The sequence below is a fragment of the Sorghum bicolor genome, chromosome 9 (assembly GCF_000003195.3).
Source record: "Sorghum bicolor cultivar BTx623 chromosome 9, Sorghum_bicolor_NCBIv3, whole genome shotgun sequence".
NCBI classification, from domain to species: domain Eukaryota; kingdom Viridiplantae; phylum Streptophyta; class Magnoliopsida; order Poales; family Poaceae; genus Sorghum; species Sorghum bicolor.
In genome coordinates this window covers 36795815-36822268 of record NC_012878.2, presented here as the reverse complement: position 1 = coordinate 36822268, position 26454 = coordinate 36795815, and the positions used below count along the sequence as shown (strand labels likewise).

General features: G+C 42.7%; 1 protein-coding gene across 1 annotated transcript; it reads left to right on the top strand.

The window, feature by feature from the left end:
* On the top strand, positions 2289-26454 carry LOC110430440 (rRNA biogenesis protein rrp36-like). Its single transcript, XM_021448118.1, has 3 exons — positions 2289-2420; positions 2503-3069; positions 26161-26454. The coding sequence occupies exons 1-3, from the start codon at positions 2289-2291 to the stop codon at positions 26452-26454; spliced, it is 993 nt and encodes a 330-aa protein (XP_021303793.1).

Here is a 26454-nt window from a genome sequence, read left to right as displayed (position 1 = left end):
GAAGCTGTCACTATCACGAACTACCCCACGATCTGGCATATTGGGTACAATCGCAGATAAATACGGTATAAGCACCACGCCTACACAATATCTATCATTTACCCATGGATCCGATGGATAAACGCTATACGATCCTAAGCATGTATATAGATCGTATCTAACTAAGCCAAGTACATAACTATGATAAAATAAGAACAATATAATTTTGAATATAAGCAAGTAGAGCAAAGTCATAAGCAATATATTGAAGTAGCACAAAGTCATATTCATAATATTGAAGAACAAAGATAATTAGAAAGCAATTAGAAGCACAATTAGAGAATTATCAAGAATCCTCCTGACAGATCCGGAAACCAATCGAAGATTGACTCCTTCTAGTTCTAATCCTATGTAGCTATGCTAATCTAGATGTCTAATTGATGTGGTGGCTCTAATCTTGATCAGAGGCTTCTTCACCCTTGATGGAACAATGAATTAGGGTTGAGAGGCTCTCTCCTCCAGGGGCCAGGGGGTCTGGTTTTATAGTCCCTCCAAGTGAATATGGGCCCTTGGATCAAACCGACATAGATTGTATGGTTTAGATTCATCCTTTAGGTCGGTGGAGATCTCCCGCAAAGCAGAGTCCTGATTGGACTCAGGGGCAGGGCGGGCGCCCAGTAGGACAAGGCGGGCGCCCTGTCTCTAGCCCCGTTTCGCCTCAGTTTCGGTCTCGTGGCTTCTGGAGTCTTCTAGATGTAAGATAATTGCGCAGCACATTAATATCTTTTCGTAATCCTGACATGTGGGCCTTTCTTCCATATTTCCTGATAACCCCCAGCAGAAATAGACAAACTCCAAAACTCGTGGAATTCTGTCAGATAAAACCCTAAGTCTAGATCTTGATTTCATTTGGATCCTTTTCTTTATTTATTTGATAATTAAATTTGATACTTAAGGACCGTCAACAGCATGGTCGAGGATACTGGTCTCGTTTGATAGAGTCCAGAGGCTCGACGCCTACCTCCGTGGGGATTCCTCTCGACCTTCTTGCCCATGCCTTGGATACTGCCAGCAAGTTCTCATGGCAGGCCTCGTTTTCGACCCCTCACTAGGCATCCTTGACTCTGGTACTTGAGGGCGACCGTCGAACCCATCTGATGGCCCGGTATGCGCTCCCTCGAGGTTCTTATGGCGGCGCGCGTCTGCCTTACCTTGCGACGGAAGGAAGAATCGTGACGGGTTACTTTCTTGTCCGTTGGGCACGCCTTTTTAGGATGGAGCCCCTGCGGTGCAGTTCCGTTGGCAGAATTCATAACGTCCTATCAGAGAGAGAAATAAGATTGTTAGGCGGTGCATTTATTGGGGAAGTTAACGCATTTGTCGGATCCGCCCGTTGGGGGGTGTCCATAAATATCGAGGGGTCGTTCGGCTACTATCTCTTCCGCATCCTGCCATGGCTCTCACCCTTGCTTCCTCTACATCTTCTCCCACGCTTGAAGCACAACACACCCTCGAGTAGAGAGATCCGTATAGTCCTCCTCCACCTCCTAACAAGATGCCTGTGAGACTCATCGCCGCCGACAATTGGCGCCCGTCGGTCATGATGGAGTGCCAGCTGAGGGATTTGGAGAAGGAGGGGCTCCTACGCCCCCGTGCTTCCTCGATGCGGCCTGAGTGTATCGCGCCGCCGGTGGATCACCGGGAGCCGAACCCGCCGAAGGTCTACGTGGTCTCTTTCGCCAAGTTCCACCGCCATGGACTCGGATCCCCTCCAAGCCGATTCACGAGGGAGCTTTGCCATCACTACGGCGTCGAGCTCTAGCACTTCTCCCCTAATGCCATCACAGTCGTGGCGATCTTTGCCGTGGTGTGTGAGGGCTACTTTGGGGTGATGCCTTACTAGGACTTGTGGCTCCACCTGTACCGGGGCGAGCTATTCCGTGCTCCCGGCGGGACTGCTGGGGTGAGAAAGCCGGTACGGGCCAGCTGCCTCAACCTGGTCCAGAAGACGGCCTATGCGGAGGAGCCCTGAGAGTACATCCCCATTGGGCTAACGTCCAACCACGCCCAGTGGGACTCTCAGTGGTTCTACCTCCACAACGACGATGACCTCTTCCCTACCTACACCGGGCGGTTGACTCGGAGCACCCAGAGAACTAGAACTACGGCGTCGTCAAGACTCTCCAGGTCTGGCTTCGCCCCCTTCTCGACACCCTAAAGATGTTTCGCGGGGAGGCTTGACTGCCGCACTCGTTCTCTCAGCGGTCTATCATCGATGGGTGCTCCCGTTGATGTCTCGACCGCTGAGAATGGATGAGATTGGCCCTGGCGTTTCGCTACGGGACCTCGAGGCATGCCAAATGTCCAACGAGGCGCCTGCGGATGAAGACATTGCCACTAGGGTCATGGCGGCCGTCGCGGGCGACTTCCTGCCAGAACAGGTGAACGGATTCCCCATGAAGCCTAAGGAAGGTTACTTCGATTTGGTAAGTCACTCGAGTTATCGTTATTCGATCTTGTCAGAGGGCGATCAATGGCCGGTCCTCTAGGCCTCCGGTGAAGGAGGATGACACCGAGTGCGAGAAAAGGCGTGACTCCGCGGAGAAGCATAAGTCTGTAAAGGACACGGGGAAGAAGAAGGAAAAGAAGAAGAACCTCGAGTGGCAAGCACTCGAGGAACGTCGAGCCAAGTCAAGGCACGAAGGGGAGCCTGAGGAAGAGTCCCCCGATGAAGACGATAGTGACGACGACGACGACGATGATGATTCTGAGGGGATGGCGGCTCAACTCGACCGGGCCGTGCAAGGCCTGCCGCAAATAGACGTCTCCTCGTTGCGTGCGGGGGCTTCCAAGGGGCCGCAAGGTGAGCCCCGCGACGAGCGCCAAAAGGAGGTGTCGCCCCGCCGCCCATGTAGCGACACGCCCCCTGCCTCTGCCCAGGGTCGAGCTGTTCCTCCATCGCAACACATTCCGGCGTCCGGCCTGGGTCGCAGGGTCAAAACCTCGATGACGGGGTCGCTGACTCGAGGCCGCGCCGCCGCGATGGCCTCGAGCCAGGGAGGAGGGCATCGATGGAGTGCCAGTCCCGATGTTCGTCAGGCAGGGAGCATGTAGCCGATACCCGCGCCTGTCCTGGAGAAGCCGGGGGCCACAACATGTGGCGGCTCGAGACCTGCTGGCCGTGGGACCGGTAGGAGGGTCGTCCTTCCTATAGGGTATGGTCTTCATACCGAGATTCTGTCTTTGTTGTCTTATTCGTCCACCGGCACTCACCATCTTAGGCCCTTTCTTCCTTGCTCAGGTTGAAGAGGCCGTTGGAGCAGGCCCAGCCATCGATGGCTAAGAGGCTCAAGGTAGGGGCGATCTCCAAGGCTCCGGGTAAGTGGCTCGCTCCTCTTTTCGTGGTCTTGGGGTCAGCTCTACTTAGCACAGAGTTTCCTTGTGGCTGATGTGTCGTTTTGGGTCGCACGCAGGCTCTCCTGACCCACGACCGTCTGCAGGCGGCGTTAAGACCCCGCCTCGACAGTCGGAGGGGGGTGATTGTTCGGGAAGCGTCTTACCGTCCCCTAGACAGGGCGAGACGCCCTGCCCCCAAGGTCTGGAGGGAGTGTTCGGTATTCTTAACGTCATTACCAAAAGTAGACTTAGTTTTCTAATTCTGATAATGGCGCCAAAAATGCCAAACCTATCCCTCATGCCACTTAAGCCAAGTTGTCATCCCCAGCATGGCATGAGAGACGTGGTATTGAAATATGCAATTGCTCTTATGAATGAATAATAAATGAGATCTACAAGCGCACAGATTAATACCGATGTAGCATTTTAACCGGGAAGTATTCCAGGTATCGTTATTTATATTTTTACCACCGGGAAGGGATTGCTAAACATCAATGTTGATTATGGAATGGAATATAGAATTGAGTATCCATCATTGCATGTATAATTGAGAGCATTTATCTATCTCTTTCATACAGGGATAAGTGTCACATAAAATATAGATAAAGTATGAATGGTGACAAAGATAATTAATCTTATCAGCATAACCTAGCCATATATAATAATGATAAGCACCTCAATAGATATTATAGCAAGTTATTAGCATGGAATTAGGACAAACTACAATAATATTTCCTAAGTTGTTCTTAACTATAAAGTCTAGCCTATCATAGTTAGTGCAATTATACTTGGCAATCATTGCGAGACAGGACTACGCCCATGCATAGTGATATTATCAAGGAAGATGAGAAACATAGCAATCACTCCCCTGTAATAATGTTGCTCTACCAGCCGGATCAATGGAGCTGTCACTATCACGAACTACCCCACGATCTGGCATATAGGGTACAATCGCAGATAAATACGGTATAGGCACCACGCCTACACAATACTTATCATTTACCCACTGTACACATGGATAAACGTTATACGATCCTAAACATGTATATAATTCCAATCTAACTAAGCCCAGCATATAACTATGATAAACTAAGAATGATATAATTGCAAATATAAACAAGTAGAGCAAAGTCATAATAAATATATTGAAGTAGAACAAAGTCATATTCATAATATTGAAGAACAATGATGAACAATTGAAGAACAGTAGAGGAATTACCAAGAGTCCTCTTGAAAGATTCGGAAAACAATCGAAGATTGACTCCTTCTAGTTCTAATCCTATGTAGTTATGCTAAACTAGAGATCTATTGATGTGGTGGCTCTAGGGCTTGATCAGAGGCTTCTTCTCCCGAGATGGATAAATGAATTAGGGTTTCAGGGGCTCTCTCCTCCACGGGCCAGGGGGGCTTCTTATATAGTCCTTCCTAATGAATGTGGGCCGTCGGATCAAACCGACATTAATCGCACGGTTTTCCTTGATCCTTTATGTCAGTGGAGCATGATCCGCGAAGTAGAACGTGATTGGTCCTTAGACTATGGCAGGCGCCCAAGGGGGGAGTGCGGGCGCTGTTGATATTTGGTAACGCAATAAGGAACTGATCCGCAAGCGCACGGATATCGGTGAGCATTTCACCCGGGAGGTTATCCAGAGTATCGTATTTATATTTTTACCACTGGGATAAAGGGTCCATCTGACTAGCCGAATCTATTGCTACTACCCCTTTAGGCTACAAAGAATGTTTCTCGATGTGAGTGATGTATAGAGAAGACTGCAACTGTAGTCTCATTCTAACCTTGGTAAGGATGATCTACTGTTCTATTGGGGAAGCTTACGGAATCTATACACCACAAAGGATGTTCGACCCGCACCTATAAACCCTACCCGTCCTGCTAACAAGATATGGGATGCAAAGGTAACTCGGAAATGTCACGTTCCTCGCTACTACCACGGTCCAGCTAGTCAGGGGATATCTATGAGTACCCTAGCCTTAACACCACGTTTACGCTAGCAATGATTACTCTAATACTCAACCGGAAGAGATTAAAGTAAACTCATAAACCAAAGAACAATAAAACAAGAACTTACTAGAATTTAGAAGTCGAATTACTGAAGAATCCTAGGAGCAAGCCTCTGGTTAGGAGAACTTGATCCCGCAGGTACAACCTCGGAGTAGACACAGACAGGCCGGACTTCCTCCGATCTACACCTCCACTCTATCTCTCTCAATATAGTAGAAACTAGAAGATCTAATTCTACTCACATTGGATGCTAAGCATAAAAGAAATTTTATTTAGAGGAGAGGTATTCCTTCGAGGGCTCCTCTCAACTCTATGATGAACTTGTCTCCTCTAGGGGCCAGGGGGTTTGGTTTTATAGTCCCCTCAAGTGAACGTGAGCCATTGGATCAAACCGACATTGATTGGACGGTTATCCTTGATCCTTTGGGTCGGTGGAGCTAGTCCGCGAAGAGAGTTCTGAATCGAATCCAGGTCACGGCGAGCGCCCAAGGGGGGAGGGCGGGCGCCCTACCCCCGGGCCCGTTCGCCTTCCCGTTCGTTCCTATGGCTTCTGGAGTCTTCTAGATGACAAAAAATTGCGCGGCACGTTAATATCTCCATGTAAACCCGACGTGTGGGCCTTTCCTCCATACTTCCTGATAACCCCCTGTAGAAATAGACAAACACCAAAACTCGTGGAATTCTGTTGGATAAAACCCTAAGTCTGGGTGTTTGTTGCATTTTGATCCTTTTATTTATTTATTTGATGATTATATTTGGTACTTAAGGACCGTCAACAACTTCCCCAAGCTTACCTCTTGCTCGTCCCTGAGCAAGGATGAACTCAAGAGTTTCTGCAGTGATTTCATGCCTTAAAAGTAAGATCTCATCTCTGAGTTAGGGTAAACTGTTAAGACTTAAAACTTACTCATTTTACCTTTCACCATGGGGCTTGTAACCGTCACCTGTGTCTTGAGCAGTTAAAAGATAGAACGGTCAAGTCAAGCGCCATGTCTCTTATTCTTGATCAGCTATAGCTCTGGAGTTTTTGCAGATTGTCAAATGAAACTCAGAGATTCCTTGTATGACTCTCTCAATTCACTCTTTTGTGGTATTTTTGGATCCTCACCAAGGCAGTGATGATATATGCCTTCTCTCAAAGTATGTAGTAGTTGTGGCATGAGGCATAGTGATATTGCCTTCTCTCTCACCTTACTCTAATAAGGTTTTGATATCTGGAGCTCCTAGGTGGGAGACAGCTAATACATACTTACATGACATTTATTGCATAGTCAAACCATGGATCCAGAGAAACAAGTAAATAAGTCAAATCAAGATGTGCATGTGTGGGGAGTGAATGGTGTATGGTGATGATGGTGATAACAATGGTGAAAGTCTAATTCTATTTTTGCTCTTTTAAGGGGATACATACCATTCTTGCACTTTGAAGCTTTTTGGGGAGAATGAGATGCTCTATATTTTCTTTTTCTTTCCTCTCAGGTGGGTATCTTATACCCCTAATTCTACTATCGGACACTTGTCCATTTTTACCTTTCGTCTCACTTTTTCTTTTCTTCGAGGTTCCGTGCACTTGCCCCTTTTTATTTCCTCATATTTTTCCTCTCTTTTTTTAGAGCACTCATTTCCTGAAATAATATAGCAAGTGGTAGTGACCAAGATAACTCGAGCATTTATTCCATAGGGAATAATAGGGATAGGATAATGTTTTTGGCTATTCTCTCCCGGATTAGGAGTAGAATACTTTTGGATGAACCTGGAGATGGAAATGGGTGGATGTATGTGGATGCGTACTTCGGGAGTAGAAGCGTAGTCGGTGGTTCCAGCGGCTATAACTATCTTCTCTTTCCATGTCTGACTCGGTGCTACGGTCTCCTCAGGACGGTTCTGTTCAAGCTGTATGTCTTTAGACCTTACTACTTCTCCTTCGTAGTCTGCCCATCCGTCTTTGATGATTTGCCTCCTCTGGTTGAGCTTGCATTGTATTCTTCTTGTCCTGACCTGCTTAGAATCTTCAACTATATAGTTAGAATCATTAAAGTAGTGGCGTACCTTCTCAGAGGGGAAGTGCATGTGGACTTCTCCGGTTCCAATATGGATGATGGCTTTGATAGTGTTTGAGGAACGGTCTTCCAAGGATGGTAGGTGGATCATACTCGTCTTCTCCCATGTCAATGACCTGAAAATCATCTGGAGCTGAATGTATCTTGGTTGTAGGAGCATGGTGTTGATATTTGGTAACGCAATAAGGAAATGATCCGCAAGCGCACGGATATCGGTGAGCACTTCACCCGAGAGGTTATCTAGAGTATTGTATTCATTTTTTTACCACTAGGAGAAAGAGTGCATCTGACTAACCGGTCTATTGCTACTATCCCTTTAGGCTACAAAGAATGTCTCTCGATGTGAGTGATAAATAGAGAAGACTGCAACCGTAGTCTCCTTCTAACCTTGGTAAGGTTGATCTACTGTTCTAATGGGGAGGCTAACGGAATTTAGACACCACAAAGGATGTTCAACCCGCACCTATAAACCCTATCCTTCCTGCTAACGAGATGTGATCTGCAAAGGTAACTCGGAATTGTCACGTTCCTCACTACTACCACGGTCCAGCTAGTCAGGGAATATCTATGAGTACCCCAGCCTAAACACCACGTTTACGCCAGTAATGATTACTCTAAACTCTACGCGAAGAGATTAAAGTAAACTCATAAACCATAAGCACAATAAAACAAGAACTTACTAGAATTTAGAAGTCAAAATACTGAAGAATCCTAGGAGCAAGCTTCGGGTTAGGAGAACTTGATCCCGCAGGTACAAGCTTGGAGTAGACACCGACAGGCCGGGCTTCCTCCAATCAACACCTCCACTCTATCTCTCTCAATCTAGTAGAAACTAGAAGATCTATTTCTACTTTACATTGGTTGCTAAGCCTAAAAAGAAATATTAATTAGAGAAGAGGTTTTCCTTCGAGGGCACCCCTCAATCTCTATGATAATTTCTTGTCTTCTCCAGGGGCCAGGGGGGTCTCCTTATATAGTCCTCCTCCTCTATGCGTTTTTGGGTCGGTAGGCGAGGTGGTACTATGTTTTCCTTGATCCAATAGGTCGGTGGAACGTCGTGTGCGAAGAGAGTCCCGAAGGGCTTCCAGAGGTGGGCGGGCGCCCAGGTCACCAGGGCGGGCGCCCTGGGCCTGGCCCCTTTCAGCCTCCGCTTCCTTCCTGTGGCTTCTGGAGTCTTCTAGATGGTAGAAAATTGCGCGGTGCGTTGATATCTCTATGTAATCCCGACATGTGGGCCTTTCTTCCTTATTTCCTGATAACCCCCTGCAGAAATAGACAAACACCAAAACTCGTGGAATTCTGTCAGATAAAACCCTAAGTCTAGATGTTGATTTCATTTGGATCCTTTTCTTTGTTTATTTGATAATTAAATTTGATACTTAAGGACCGTCAACACATGGTTCCATGCAGGAGCTGATAAGTGACTGTGGCCATTTACGTCAGATCCGGTGTCGTAAAGTGTCTTCTGAAAAGATTATCTGTTGATTGTGCACTCGATGCTTGGAACACCAGGGTCGTCTTTCTTGATCAGGAAAGGCGACTTGAGTCGACGATGTTGACCTCTTCCGACAAGGATCCAATGTTTTAAGTCTTCTGGACAAGACTTCTCACCGTCTTCATCCTTTAGGTGCATCATTTGATTAGGTGTGGACCTTGACGTCTGCACTTCTTGATACGGAGTCACCCATGTTCTTTGGTTTCCCAGCAGTTCGAAGTGCGGTGTTGGCAATATCCTGCTCAGTGTGTTTGTGCTCGTAGATCCAAATCCTTCACTTGGTGGAGTCTGGGAGTTGTAAAACTCCTCCATGTTTTGCTTGTAGTGTACCTATTCATAGAGACAAGGCAGAGATCAAGTGCATGGGCCCTGTTGGTGGAAAACAACAACAGAACCAAAAGTGTATTTATTCTTCTCTAACCTTAAGCATAGTGAGCAATACAAAGTTGATGGATAATAAGATCATGAGTGTAGCATTTAAAACATTTGTCAGATCAGATGGCTCAACCTAATGGAAAGATAATCTATCTATATTTATGTTTTGTTTATATCTTCCAAAGATTGAATGTGCAACATATTAGCTTATATGATTAGGAGTGTGGGATCACGAAGCTAGTACTAAGAACAAAGATTAAATGACTAAACATGCTGAATCAATTGGGTTGGTTAATTTGGAGCTACAATTCATACATGTTTGTCTCTTATACTCATGTGTATACCAGAACCAAGGAGAAACTTATAAAAGTGATAGTCAAGTACCTTAAGGTGTTACCTTACTTGGAGAGTGATGGTATAGTATCACCTTGTGGAAGCTTTCCTTTCTTAGTGGTTGTGCATCGTGTTTGTGGCACCCTCCATAGATCATCACTTTATGATGAATGAGCTATGTCCTTCTTGTGCAAATTGTTAAACTTCATGTCTCTCCTTGTAAGTTTGTATCTCAGGACTTCCCAAGTTGATATTGAAAGTTTTCCAGGAGGGGTTAGTCCGACAAAATATACCAATGCCTGCTCAAGCAGTTTTTAGTTCAGTAACCAAACTAGACTCCATGTCTAATCAGATTAAGGAAGGCTATTTAACCTAAGCACCACGCTTAATTTAAAAGCCAATAGAAGTATGTACAGTACTCCCAAACTAACACTTACTAGGATAAACATAGGTAACATGATGGCTTTTATAGAGATCTACTTAATTGGAGAAGTAGTGTGACTAGTATTTAATAAATCAAGCATGTCTCAAAGGTAAGGACAACCAACATAGCAACATGACAAAGGATGTTTTTTTGTAAAGTACTCCACCAAGCTTGAATTTTGCAAAATTGAAGTTTGGATTAATTTAATTCAATGTTGTATGATGGTTGGTTAGACATACCTTGTGCTTGTCATTCATCGAATCTTCTTGCTCCAATCCTGGAAAGATTAGTGACAAGAATACCCGATGGAATATTTCTACAATTATCTTTATATGCTCCATACACAAGACAATGTTGCAAATAATTAGAAGTTCATGTTACGATCTGATAAGTGCTTGTTTTAGGACACGAAGCTTGTCCTTGGGAAACCATCAATCAACTCAACGAGATCTGCAATATTTATTATAGACATATGCATCGACAACAGCTCTTTTAAAGTTGTTATAAATAGAAAGGAAGAGAGGGTTGGAGATCTCAAATTTGGTGATAGCACATGAATTTTTAATGCCCTCTAGCCATTGATGTTGCTCTTCTCGATCCTTCTTATGGTATTGGTGACTCTTATGCATGGGATGTCTAGAGAGATTCATAAGATCATCGGGAGGTTCAAGAGAAAGATCATAGTAGAAATTATTAGGCTCAAGGATTGGTTGGATAGCCGAATCATGAGATTGGAATGTTCAGAAATCAGCTATTGAAACTTCCTTTCCTTGTCTGGGAGATGATTCCTTCTCTAACTCTAAGATTTTTCTACAAGAAGGATGTCCACAAATGAAAACATACCTTCCTTTACTAATAGATAAAGAAAGAAAGACTCTACCAAAGGTTATATGATTCAGACCAATGTGAAAATATCGAGAAAAAACATGGTCTTGTAGGGCTAGGTTTAAACCAGAATTTATAGAAAGATTAACAGATTGCCTAGGTGTAGCTAAAAGTACATTATCTTGTTGATTAAAAGATAGGGCCTCAGCTATAGAAAAGGGTTGGTTTTGACCTATTGCAATCAACTCCGGACACAGATCATAATTAGGGGCAGGACTTGTTGACTCCCATGGTCTGTGGCTGGTCTCCGAAGGTGCAAACAACTCAATAATAGGTGTGGAATTTGAACTATCCATAAAGATAAAAAGATAAAAGAATAAAAGTATAAAAGTATAATACAAGATAATAGCAAGACTTAAAGTTATCTCAGCAAACCGTCTTTCTCCCCGGCAACGGTGCCAGAAATGCTTGTTGATATTTGGTAACGCAATAAGGAAATGATCCGCAAGCGCACGGATATCAGTGAGCATTTCACCCGAGAGGTACAACCTCGGAGTAGACACTGATAGGAAGGGCTTCCTCCGATCTACACCTCCACTCTATCTCTCTCAACCTAGTAGAAACTAGAAGATCTAATTCTACTCACATTGGAAGCTAAGCCTAAAAGAAATTTTATTTAGAGGAGAGGTATTCCTTCGAGGGCTCCTCTCAACTCTATGATGAACTTGTGTCCTCCAGGGGCCAGGGGGTCTGGTTTTATAGTACCCTCAAGTGAACGTGAGCCATTGGATGAAACCGACATTGATTGGATGGTTATCCTTGATCCTTTAGATCGGTGGAGCTTAGTCCGCGAAGAGAGTTCTGAATCAACTCTGCAAGGGGGCGGGCGCCCAGGTCAACTGGGCGGGCGCCCAGTGCCTGGCCCTGTTCGGCCTCCGCTTCCTTCCCGTGGCTTCTGGAGTCTTCTAGATGACAGAAAATTGCGCGGCACGTTAATATCTCTATGTAAACCCGACGTGTGGGCCTTTCCTCCATATTTCCTGATAACCCCCTGTAGAAATAGACAAACACCAAAACTCATGGAATTATGTCAGATAAAACCCTAAGTCTGGGTGTTGGTTGCATTTGGATCATTTTATTTATTTATTTGATGATTATATTTGGTACTTAAGGGCCGTCAACAGGCGCCCTGCTCTTGGGACCGTTCGGTCTCCCGTTTGTTCTTGTGGCTTCTGTTCTCTTCTGGATGTTAGATAATTGTGCAGCACGTTAATATCCCTATGTAAACCCGATGTGTGGGCCTTTCCTCTATATTTCCTGATAACCCCCTGCAGAAATAGACAAACACCAAAACTCGTGGAATTCTGTCAGATAAAACCCTAAGTCTGGGTGTCGGTTGCATTTGGATCCTTTTCTTTGTTTATTTGATGACTAAATTTGATACTTAAGGACCGTCAACAAACTCCCCCAAGCTTACCTCTTGCTCGTCCCTGAGCAAGGATAACCTTTGTGATGGATCAGAAGTTGCTGTAATGCCTTTAAAAGTTAACGGTACACATGCCTTCAAATGAGGTCTCATCTCTGAGTTAGAGTAAACTGTCAAGACTTAAAACTTACTCATTTTACCTTTCACCATGGGACTTGTAACCGTTGTTGGGTATTTTAAACGCAAACAGAAAAATCCGCAAGCGCACGGATACCGATGTAGCTTTCACCCGGGAGTATTCCAGAGTATCGATTTTCCACAGAGAACGTGAGTGTACTAATTAAGATCCAAGATCGCCCAAGGATAACTATATAACTATTTTTTTGGTGGGAAGAGAGGAAGTTTCCTGAGAGTTCTCTAATTGATCTAAGAATCAAGAATTACTTCAAGATTATCTATATCGGGACATCAGAACACTAACCACAGAAAGAGATGAGAAGGGGGCTAGGAGGCTCCGACTACGGTCCTACAAACACCGATCCGAACGAGGTGGAATACGTCGACCGATAGGGCTGTCACTACCCTAGGGCTACCACAACAATCCGCAGGATTGGGTGCAATTCTAGGTAATTGCAAGACTAAACACCACGTGTAATCTATTAATTACTACTCTAATGTTTCAAAGATTAGAGCACTTGATGCAAGCGGGAATCCAATAAATAACTTGAATGTAAATAAAAGTAATTAAAGAACTTAGGAATTATGAATTGAAGAACCTGGAGAACGATGAAGAACGAACCAGTTGCTGCAAAAGTACAATGTTGAGGAAGATCCGACAGTGGTCCGGCTCCTCCTCCGCTCTCCTCTTCTCTCTCCCTATTTTCTAGATTACAACTAGAACTAACTAGAACTAGAACTAGAACTAGATGAACTAGAACTAGATCTAGATGAACTAGAGGTAGAACTAGAAGAACTAGAGGGATCCTCTCTACTTGGATGAAGAATTGAAACCCTAATTTTGATTATGTAGAAGAGGTATGATCTCCAGGGGCCAGGAGGGTCTGGTTTTATAGTCCCTTCAAGTGAATCTGGGCCGTCGGATCAAACCGACATTGATCGTGTGGTTTTCCTAGAAGTATTAGGTCGGTGGAGCATGATCCACGAAACGTGTCCTGATTGGGCACTATAGCTGGGCGGGCGCCCAGGAGAGTTGGGCGGGCGCCCTGCCTCCGAGCCCGATTTCCTTCCCGTTCGTTCCCGTGGCTTCTGGAGTCGTCTAGATGATAGAAAATTGCGCAACACGTTAATATCTCTATGTAAACCCAACGTGTGGGCTTTCTTCCGTATTTCCTTATAACCCCCTGCAGAAATACACAAACACCAAAACTCGTGGAATTCTGTCAGCTAAAACCCTAAGTCTAGGTGTTGGTTGCATTTGGATCCTTTTCCATGATTAATTGATGGTTAAATATGAGCATTAAGGACCGTCAACAAGCTCCCCCAAGCTTAACCTTTGCTCGTCCCTGAGCAAAGATGAACTCTAGAGTTTCTGCAGTGGTTTCATACCTTAAAGATACACATGGGTTCAAACAAGATCTCATCTCTGGGTTAGGGTAAACTGTTAAGATTTAAACTTACTCATATTACCTTCCACTATGGGACTTGTAACCGTCACTTATGTCTTGAGTAGTTAAAAGATAGAACAGTCTAGTCAAGCACCATGTCTCATGTTCTTCGATTAACTATAGCTCTGGAGTTTTTGTAGATTTTCAAATAAAACTAAGAGATTCCTTGTATGACTCTCTCTAGTCTCTCTTTTGTGGTATTTCTGGATCCTTACCAAGGCAGTAAAGGTGTATGCCTTCTCTCAAAGTATGTGGTATTTTTGGTATGAGGCATAGTGACGTTGCCTTCTCTCTCACCCTACCCTAATAAGGTTTTGATATCTGGAGCTCATAAGTGGGAGACAGCTAATACATACTTACAAGACATTTATTGCATAGTCAAACCATGGATCCAGAAGAACAAGTCAATAAGTCAAATCAAGATGTGCATGTGTGGCGAATGAATGGTGTATGGTGATGATGGTGATAACAATGGTGAAAGTCTAATTCTACTTATGCTCTTTTGAGGGGATACATACCTTTGTTGCTCTTTTGAAACTTTTGGGGAGAATGAGATGCTCTATATTTTCTTTTTCTTTTCTCTCAGGTGGGTATCTTGTACCCCTAATTCTACTATCGGACACTTGTCTATTTTTACCTCTCGTCTCACTTTTTCTTTCGAGGTTCCGGGCACTTGCCCCTTTTTATTTCCTCGTATCTTTTTTTCTCTCTTTCTTTTTTTTAGAGCACTCATCTCTTGAACTAATGTAGCAAGTGGTAGTAACCAAGATAACTTGAGCATTTATCTCACAGGGGAAAAATAGAAATAGGAGAATGTTTTTGGCTATTCTCTCCCGGATTAGGAGTAGAATATTTTTGGATGGTTCTGGAGATGAAAATGAGTGGATGTATGTGGATGCGTACTTCCAGAGTAGAAGCAGCATGTATGAGTGAACGTGCAAGTGAATCTTGATCTAACCGCATGACAAGCTCCTAAGGGTCTACATAGCTTGACCATACTCAATGCTCATAAGTAGTAAAGTAAATGTGTGGTTCATAGTCTAGCAAGCATGTATATATGGCTGTGGTAGGAATTTAAACTCTCATCATACCGGAACTCATCATGCAACATTTTAAAGATTTTCAAAGATAAAATTCTCCAGAATTCTAGCATCTCTAGGAACAGATAAACAGCAGCTCAACCTTCCCATATCGTATCCGTTAACGACTTAGACTTTAGATCAAGTACTCTCCCCACAAGTTCAGGTTTAGAGAAAATCTTAATTAATAACAGTCATGCCTAAACTTGAGAGAGATTTCAATTTTGAGAACTAGCCATGGTAGAGCAACTATTCATCATTTCCATTTGAGAACTTATCATGAGGGTTCATAGCAAATTTTATTTATTTATTTATTTAGCAAACTAAGCAAAGATATATATATATAAGCACAAAATCTGTATTTGGGTTTATATGATTATGCATCTTTTTATTATTAGAGTAAAGTATAAACGTGAGTAGAATACTTAGCTGGATAAATGGGGGTGCTCTCCCCCAAGCTGGATTTTTACGTAATTTCTTCTGATGTAACTAGCAGGTGGCGGAGGTGTATTTGAATGTCGGCAGCACCTAGACAGTGATTAGGATGTCCTCCATCTGGTAGTCTTCTTTGATCCTTGAATTCTGTGGAGCTCAAATAGACAACAAAGCTTTGTGGAAATAGTTAAGTGTTAGCATAAGTATCTAGCCTTTATCATGTTGAGCTTCCTCAATAAATGTTACTCTCTTTAGTAGGATCATAAATTTATTTTTATAATTTTATTTTTATAGGACAGGAATATATTTATTTTATTTTTACGCCACCACAGTGAATGTACTTATGGGTTTTATGCCATGAGCATACTCACATGGGGCTTACTATTTTTAATATTTTTATTTTCTTTTCGAGATGATATGAACCTGATTAACTAAGCAAACTATTTTAAAATAATTGAAAGGAAAAAGATAACTACCAAGTTTACCTCTTGGCAAGGCGTTCGGTGTTTTTAAGTCCTCCGAACGAGACTCTCCATTTTCTTAGTCGTCCTGGGATTCGTTGGATGGCGAAGTCGATGGTTCCGGCGGCGCCTGCTCTTCGTGTATAACTATCTTCTCTCTACATACCTGACTCGGTGCTATGGTCTCCTTAGGACAGTTCTGCTCAAGTTGTATGTCTTCAGACCTTACCACTTCTCCTTCGTAGTCTGCTCATCCGTCCTTGATGATTTTCCTCCTCTGGTTACGGTTGTGTCGTCTTCTTCTTATCCTGACCTGCTTAGAGTCTTCAACTATATAGTTAAGGTTAATAAAATAGCGGCGTACCTTCTCAAAGAGGAAGTGCATTTGGACTTCTCCGATTCCAATGTAGATTGCTTTAACGGTGCTGAGGAACGGTCTTCCAAGGATGATGGTTGGATCGTACTCGTCGTCTACCATGTCAATAACCTGAAAATCTTCAACCTTTCGGAATGTTTGATCTGCTATCTGAAGCTAAATGTATGTCGGTTCTAGAGGCATGGTTCCGAATAGGAGCTGATAGGTGACTGGGTCATCCTTTTTGGTCAGGGATGGTGACTTAAGTCGACGATCTTGACCTCCTTGAACTGTAGTGACCATCTTAGCTGACTCGGTCAACATTTGCTTGTTCCTGTTCCTCCTGTTGATCCTCTTCCTTGGTTCATGTCGAGATTGCTCTGAGATTTGTGTAGTCTTGTTCTTGAAGGAAAACGTCTCCTTCCTCCCCTTGATGTAGAAATTGATCTTGGCAGCACTAGCATAGATGACAGCTCCTGAGGTGTTCAGGAATGGCCTCCCTAGGATGGGTGCCCTCTCATCAGTACCAGTCTCTATCACCACGAAGTCTGCTGGGGCGTACAAGGTACCAACTCGGACGCAGAGGTTCTTCAAAATTCCCTTTGGGAAACTTAGCGTACGATCTGCAAGCTGCAAACACATGGCTGTTTCTAATAAAGGATGTGTAAAGACTTTTTCATAGAGTACCCTGGGCATAATGTTGACGCTGGAGCCAAAGTCGCAGAGTGCTTCTAGGAAGTCCACCAAGCCGATGGAGATCGGGATAACGGGGCATCCTCGATTGTCTCTCTTGACTGGCAGATGGTCAGTAATTACTTCCACAATGGGGATACTCCCGTAGTTACGTCCTCAAGCATCTCAGGGCAGTGATTGCCTGAGTGTCCAGTATCTCCAGTGTGTTTGTGCTTGTAGATCTAGATTCTTCACTTGGTGGAGTCTAGGAGTTGTAAAAGTCCTTCATATTTTGCTCGAAGTGTACCTGCTCGTAGAGACAAGGCAGAGATCAAGTGCATGGGCCCTGTTGGTGGAAAACACCAACAGAACCAAAAGTGTATTTGTTCCTCTCTAACCTTAAGCATAGTGAGCAAGACAAATTTGATGGACAATAAGATCATGAGTGTAGCATTTAAAGTATTTGTCACATCAGATCGCTCAACCTAATGGAAAGATAATCTATCTAAGTAAATGTTTTTTTTCTTTACATAACTATCATTTTCCAAAGATTGAGTGTGCAACATTTTAGTTCATATGATTAGGAGTGTGAGATCACAAAGGTGGAAGGACTAAACATGTTGAATCGATTGGGTTGGTTAATCTAGAGTTGTAAATCATACATGTTTGTCTCTTTTATTCATGTGAACGCCAGAACCAAGGAGAAGCTTTATAGAAGTGATAGTCAAGTACCTTAAGATGTTACCTTACTTGAAGAGTGATGGTACAGTATCACCTTGTGAAAGCTTTCCTTTCTTATCGGTTGTGCATCGTGTTTGTGGCACACTCCATGGATCATCACTTGTGAGCTATGCCTTCCTTGTGTAAATTGTTAAACTTCATGTGCCTCTCTCTTTGTCTCCAATGTGAGTTTATCTCAGGACTTTCCAGGTCGATAGTGAAAGTTTTCCTGCAGGGGTTAGTCCAATAAAATATCCAATATCTACTATAGCATACTATCGGTTAAAAAATCAACCTAGACACCATGTCTAATTTGATTTAGGATTGCATTTTAACCTAAGCACCATGCTTAATTTAAACTCCCTTGGAAGTAAGATCATCATTCCTAAACTATGCACCATGCTTAATTAAGAGATAAATGAAACTACTCCAAGCCTAGACATATACTAAAGCAAATAAAGGTGGTATGAGAGCATTTATAGAGATCTACTCAAGTGGAGATGAAGTAGTGTGATTACTATTTAACAAATTGAGCATGTCTCAAAGGTAGGGACAACCAACATAGCAACATGGCAAAGGATGTTTTAATGTAAAGTACTCCCCAAAGCTTGAATTTTGCAAAATTTCAAGTTTGGATGAATTTAATTCAATGTTGTATGATGTTTGGTTGGACATACCTTGTGTTTGTCATTCATCCGATCTTCTTGCTCCAATCCTGGAAAGGTTAGTGACAAGAATACCCGAAGGATTTTTTTACAATTATCCTTATATGCTCAACTCACAAGGTAATGTGGCAAATAATTAAAAGCTCATGTTATGATCTAATCAGTGCTTGTTTTAGGACACTAAGCTTGTCCTTGGGAAACCATCAATTTATGTCGACGAAGTGGTTTCCCCTCCAACGCTGACCTATATCAAGATCAACTCAACGAGATCTGCAATGTTTAATATAGACATATGCATCGACAACCGCCCTTTTAAAGTTTTTATAAATAGAAAGGACGAGGGGGTTGGAGATCTCGAATGTGGTGATGTTGGAAAAACCAATGGATTGTGAAGATGTTGCATATGAGCATGGAGTAAATGAAGTGGCTATGAAATAAATTCCATGCTCATTAATGCTTAGAGTGAAATCCATGTCGTGTGGTGAAAATGGTAAGGTGAGTGTGGTAAAAAAGGGAAAAGAAAAAGGACACACGGACGACTTGGTTCGAAACTAGCACAGCTACCGTTCCCCGGCAACGGCGCCAGAAAGCTTGTTGGGTATTTTAAACGCACACAGAAAAATCCGCAAGCGCACGGATACCGATGTAGCTTTCACCCGGGAGTATTTCAGAGTATCGATTTTCCACAGAGAACGTGAGTGTACTAATTAAGATCCAAGATCGCCCAAGGATAACTATATAATTATTTTTTTGGTGGGAAGAGAGGAAGTTTCCGGAGAGTTCTCTAATTGATCTAAGAATCAAGAATTACTTCAAGATTATCTATATCGGGACATCAGAACACTAACCATAGAAAGAGATGAGAAGGGGGCTAGGAAGCTCCGACTACGGTCCTACAAACACCGATCCGAACGAGGTGGAATACGTCGACCGAGAGGGCTGTCACTACCCTAGGGCTACCACAACAATCCGCAGGATTGGGTGCAATTCTAGGTAATTGCAAGACTAAACACCATGTCTAATCTATTAATTACTACTCTAATGTTTCAAAGATTAGAGCACTTGATGCAAGCGGGAATCCAATAAATAACTTGAATATAAATAAAAGTAATTAAAGAACTCAGGAATTATGAATTGAAGAACCTGGAGAACGATGAAGAACGAACCAGTTGCTGCAAAAGTACAATGTTGAGGAAGATCCGACAGGTCCGGCTCCTCCTCCGCTCTCCTCTTCTCTCTCTCTATTTTCTAGATTACAACTAGAACTAACTAGAACTAGAACTAGAGGAACTAGAACTAGAATTAGATGAACTAGAACTAGATCTAGATGAACTAGAGGTAGAACTAGAAGAACTAGAGGGATCCTCTCTACTTGGATGAAGAATTGAAACTCTAATTTTGATTCTGTAGAAGAGGTATGATCTCCAGGGGCCAGGGGGGTCTGGTTTTATAGTCCCTTCAAGTGAATCTGGGCCGTCGGATCAAACCGACATTGATCGTGTGGTTTTCCTTGAAGTATTAGGTCGGTGGAGCATGATCCGCGAAACGTGTCCTGATTGGGCACTGTAGCTGGGCGGGCGCCCAGGAGAGTTGGGCGGGCGCCCTGCCTCCGAGCCCGATTTCCTTCCCGTTCGTTCCCGTGGCTTCTGGAGTCTTCTAGATGATAGAAAATTGCGCAACACGTTAATATCTCTATGTAAACCCGACGTGTGGGTCTTTCTTCCGTATTTCCTGATAACCCCCTGCAGAAATACACAAACACAAAAACTCGTGGAATTCTGTCAGCTAAAACCCTAAGTCTAGGTGTTGGTTGCATTTGGATCATATTCCATGATTAATTGATGGTTAAATATGAGCATTAAGGACCGTCAACAACCATCACTTCTGTCTTGAGCAGTTAAAAGATAGAACGGTCTAGTCAAGTGCCATGTCTCTTATTCTTGATCAGCTATAGGTCTGGAGTTTTTGCAGATTTTCAAATAAAACTCAGAGATTCCTTGTATGACACTCTCATATCTCTCTTTTGTGGTATTTCTGGATCCTTACCAAGGCAGTGATGGTATATGCCTTCTCTCAAAATATGTGGTATTTGTAGTATAAGGCATAGTGACATTGCCTTCTCTCTCACCCTACTTTAATAAGGCTTTGATATCTGTAGCTCATAGGTGGCAGATAAAATATACATACTTACAAGACATTTATTGCATAGTCAAACCATGGATCCAGAGAAACAAGTCAATAAGTCAAATCAAGATGTGCATGTGTGGCGAATGAATGGTGTATGGTGATGATGGTGATAACAATGGTGAAAGTCTAATTCTACTTGTGCTCTTTTGAGGGGATACATACCTTCCTTGCTCTTTTGAAACTTTTGTGGAGAATGAGATGCTCTATATTTCTTTTTTTTCAGGTGGGTATCTTGTACCCCTACTTCTACTATCGGACACTTGTCCATTTTTACCTCTCGTCTCACTTTTTTCTTTTCTTTCGAGGTTCCGAGCACTTGACCTTTTTTATTTCCTCATATCTTTTCGCTCTTTTTTAAAGCACTCATCTCCTGAAATAATATAACAAGTGGTAGTAACCAAGATAACTCGAGCATTTATTTCACAGGGAAAAACAGAAATAGGACAATGTTTTTGGCTATTCTCTCCCGGATTAGGAGTGGAATACTTTTGCGTGGCTCTGGAGATGGAAATGAGTGGATATATGTGGATGCGTACTTCCAGTGTAGAAGCAGCATGTGTGAGTGAACGTGCAAGTGAATCTTGATTTAACCACATGACAAGCTCCTAAGGGTCTACACAGCTTGACCACACTCAATGCTCATAAGCAGTAAACTGTAAATGTGTGGCTCAAAGTCTAGCAAGCATGTATATATGGCTGTGGTAGGAATTTAAACTCTCATCATACAGGAACTGATCATGTGATATTTTAAAGATTTTCAAATATAAAATTCTCTAGATTTCTAGCATCTCTAGGAACAGATAAACAATATCTCAACCTTCCCATATCATATCCGTTGACAACTTAGACTTCAGATCAAGTTCTCTTCCCACAAGTTCAGGTTTAGAGCAAACTTTAAATTATAACATTTATGTCTAAACTAGAGAGAGAACTTCAAATTTGAAAATTAGGCAGAGCAACTATTCATTATATCCATGCTAGAGTTTTATTATTAAGATTCAGTTTAGCATAGCCACTTTATTTATTTATTAAGCATACTAAGCAAAGGATATATATAAGCACAAAATCTTTATTTGGTTTTTCCTGGTTATACATATTTTTATTTTATTTTAATATAGTATAAGTATATAGATAGATAGATAGAAATACTTGGCAGGATAAATGGGGGTGCTCTCCCCCAAGCTAGATTTTGACGTAATTTCTTCTGATGTAGCTAGCAGGTGGCAGAGGTGTATTTGAAAGTCGGCAGCACCCTGACAGCGATTAGAATGTCCTCCGTCTGCTAGTCTTCTTGATCCTTGAATTATGTGGAGCTCAAATAGACAACAAAGCTTTGTGGAACTGATTAGGTGTTAGCATACATATCTAGCCTTTATCATGTTGAGCCTCCTCAATAAATATTACTCTCTATTTTTATATTTTCATTTTATAGAGCAGAAAAAATATTTATTTTATTTTTATGCCACCACAGTGAATGTACTTATGGGTTTCATGCCACTCGTATACTCACATGGGGCTTACTATTTTTTTAACATTTTTATTTTCTTTTTTAGGATAGTATGAACATGATTAACTAAGTAAACTATTTTAAATAATTGAAAGGAAAAGGATAACTACCAATTTTACCTCTTAGCAAGGTGTTCGGTGTTTTTAAGTCCTCCGAACGGGACTCTCTGTTTTCTCAGTCGTCCTTGGATTTGCTGGATGGCGTAGTCGATGGTTCCAGCAGCGCCTCCTCTTCGTGTATAACTATCTTCTCTCTCCACACTTCACTCGGTGCTATGGTCTCCTTAGGACAATTCTGTTCAAGCTGTATGTCTTCAGACCTTACCACTTCTCCTTCATAGTCTGCCCATCCGTCCTTGATGATTTGCCTCGTCTGGTTGTGGTTGCGTCATCTTCTTCTTGTCCTGGTCTGCTTAGAGTCTTCAACTATATAATTAGGGTCAGTAAAATAGCGGCATACCTTCTCCGAGGGGAAGTGCATGTGGACTTCTCCAGTTCCAATGTAGATGATTGCTTTAATAGTGCTGAGGAAAGGTCTCCCAAGGATGATGGGTGGATCGTACTCATCTTCTCCCATGTCAATAACCTGAAAGTCTGTATGGACAAAATAATCGTCTATTTTGATAGGGACATCAGTTACTATACCTTCAACCTTTTAGAATGTCTGATCTACCAACTGGAGCTAAATGTATGAACACATGGTTGTTTCTAATAAAGGATATATAAAGATTTTTTCATAGAGTACCCTGGGCATAATGTTGACACTAGAGCCAAAGTCGTAGAGTGCTTCTGGGAAGTCCACCATGCCGATGGAGATCAGCATGACGGGGCATCCTGGAACGCCTCTCTTGACTGGCAGAAGGTCATTAGTAACTTCCACAACGGGGTCACTCCAGTAGTTACCTGCATCAAACAAGTCTACAAGATTTGCAGATTCTAATCCTTCCGTTTGTGATGGTATACCGGGGTTAGTAGCAGGAACAGCAGTAGCTATTTGATTTAACTGAGATTCAATCATTTTATTAAAGCTAATTTGATTCTTGATGGCAGTAGAGAAATTATCCATTCTATTATTTATATTTTCTAACATTTTATCATTAGATGCCAATTTCTTAGATAGGTTATCCATTAGCTTTCCTTGATTAGACACTAACTCTCTTAGAGGTGGAAAATTATTATTATTATAAGAATTGTTACCTTGATAATTACATGAGTAGTTAGGCCTCTGTTGATTCCAACCTTGATTTTGTTGAGGATGGTTGTAGTTGTTGTTGTTGTTGTTGATGATGATGTAGTTTATGTCCTCAAGCATCTCAGGGCAGTGATTGCCTGAGTGTCCAGTATCTCCACACTCCTCACAAGTCATGTGAGAGTCGTAGACGTGCATAACTTCTTTCTTATCTCCAGCTCTATCATCGAGCTTCTTCATGAGCAGGTCTAGCTTTGCAGATAGCATGTCTACCTCCTTGAGCTGATGAATACCTCCACCTCTCTTGCGTGTCTGGGTCCTCTCTTCATTCTAGCCTTGGGTGGACGCCATCTTCTCCACAAGAGCTATGGCTTGTGGTATGGTGAGTGATAGGAATGCTCCTCCAGCTGCAGCATCCATGGTCTCTCGAGCACTATTGCCGAGCCCATGATAAAACGTCTGCATCAATAGTCAGCTCTCCATTCCATGATGGGGACATTCTAAGATGTAGTCTTGGAAGCGCTCCCATGCTTCTAGAATAGATTCATCATGTTGTTGCTGAAAACTTGTAATCTTCCCACGGAGAGCATTGGTGTTGCCCATGGGAAAGAACTTAGCCAGAAAGTTCATGGAGCAGAGTGCCCACGTAGTATTCTTCTCCTTTGTAGCGTAGAACCACTGCTTCGCTCTCCCTAACAGTGAGAATGGGAAGAGGCGAAGTAGTATAGCATCTCTGGGGACTCCTGATATGGTGAATGTGCTGCAAATCTCCAGGAAATGTTGGAGATGAGCACTAGCATCTCCTCGTGCCTTCCCACAGAACTGGTTGGATTGCACCATGTTGATAAGTCCAGGCTTGAGCTCAAAGTTGTCGTCGATCTCTGCAGTAGGTCCAGTATGGATGTTGTCCGTAGTTGGAGCTGAGAACTCGTGGATCAATTTGTTCGCCATGACTTCGAATTCTGAAGACAAGTTCCGGGTGAAACTTCGGTGATCTTCTTGATTGGGTGAAGCATCGTGCTGAAGTGTTGATGATCTCTTCTTGAGCTTGGCTCTTGTTTTTCTGAATAATGCTTCGGGATTGTTAACAAAATTTCCTAGAAGGTGTCTTCTATTCATACATTACCCTGCATAAGATAAAATAGAAAAATAACAGGATAAAACTGTATGAGAGAATTGATAATCTCAATCATATTAGTGATGCGAATGATGACTCGAAATTCCATATTCATTCCTGATTAGTAATCAACCTTCCTCGGCAACGCCGCCAAAAATGCTTGTTGGGTATTCTTAACATCATTACCAAAAGTAGACTTAGTTTTCTAATTCTGATAACGGTGCCAAAAATGCCAAACCTATCCCTCATGCCACTTAAGCCAAGTTGTCATCCCCAGCATGACATGAGAGACGTGGTATTGAAATATGCAATTGCTCTTCTGAATGAATAATAAATGAGATATGCAAGCGCATAGATTAATACCGATGTAGCATTTTAACCGGAAAGTATTCTAGGTATCGTTATTTATATTTTTACCACTGGGAAGGAATTGCTAAACATCAATGTTGATTATGGAATGGAATATAGAATTGAGTATCCATCATTGCATGTATAATTGAGAGCATTTATCTATCTCTTTCATACAGGGATAAGTGTCAAATAAAATATGGATAAAGTATGAATGGTGACAAAGATAATTAATCTGATCAGCATAACCTAGTCACATATAATAATGATAAGCACCTCAATAGATATTCTAGCAAGTCATTAGCATGGAATTAGGACGAACTACAAGAATATTTCCTAAGTTATTCTTAACTATAAAGTCTAGCATATCATAGTTAGTGCAATTATACTTGGCAATCATTGCGAGACAGGACTACGCCTATGCATAGTGATATTATCAAGGAATATGAGAAACATAGCAATCACTCCCCTGTAATAATGTTGCTCTGCCAGCCCTATACACGAGAGGGGGATTATATAAGAATCAATGGAGCTGTCACTACCACAGACTACCCCACGATCTGGCATATAGGGTACAATCATAGAAAAATACGGTATAGGCACCACGCCTACACAATACTTATCATTTACCCACTATACACATGGATAAATGCTATACGATCCTAAACATGTATATAATTACAATGTAACTAAGCCAAGCATATAACTATGATAAACTAAGAACGATATAATTGCAAATATAAACAAGTAGAGCAAAGTCATAATCAATATATTGAAGTAGAACAAAGTCATATTCATAATATTGAAGAACAATGATGAACAATTGAAGAACAGTAGAGGAATTACCAAGAATCCTCTTGACAGATCCGGAAACCAATTGAAGATAGACACCTTCTAGTTCTAATCCTATGTAGCTATGCTAAACTAGAGATCTATTGACGTGGTGGCTCTAGGGCTTGATTAGAGGCTTCTTCTCCTGAGATGGATAAATTAATTAGGGTTTCAGGGGCTCTCTCCTCCAGGGGCCAGGGGGTCTGCTTATATAGTCCTTCCAAATGAATGTGGGCCGTCGGATCAAACCGACATCAATCGCACGGTTTTCCTTGATCCTTAAGGTCGGTGGAGCATGATCCGCGAAGTAGAACGTGATTGGTCCTTAGACCAGGGTAGGCGCCCAAGAGGGGAGAGCGGGCGCCCTGCCCCCGGGCCCGTTTGGTCTCCCGTTCATTCCCATGGCTTCTGGACTCCTCTAGATTTTAGATAATTACGCAGCACGTTAATATCCCTATGTAAACCCTACATGTGGGCCTTTCCTCCATATTTCCTGATAACCCCCTGCAGAAATAGACAAACACCAAAACTCATGGAATTCTGTCAGATAAAACCCTAAGTCTTTGTGACGGTTGCATTTGGATCCTTTTCTCTGTTTATTTGATGATTAAATTTGATACTTAAGGACCGTTAACAGGTAGCCCCCAAGCTTCCCAAGACAGGGGGAGTGGGTGACCCCATCACTATTAGTGATGAGTCTAGGGACGGCCCGCGCTCGACAGGCGCTCGTGACACGGACAAGGGGGTCGAGACCCCTCAGGTCGAAGGATGGACGCCATGGCCCATTGGGCTCCATTCCATCGAGGAAGTGAAGAAGAGGATGAACGAGGAAGAGCAACAGAAGAGGAGGGAAGAGGAAAAGAAGAAGGAGGACGATGAGGGGGAGCAGTGTCGTTCGCAGGAGCAGCAGCAGCGGCGGCGAGTGGCGTAG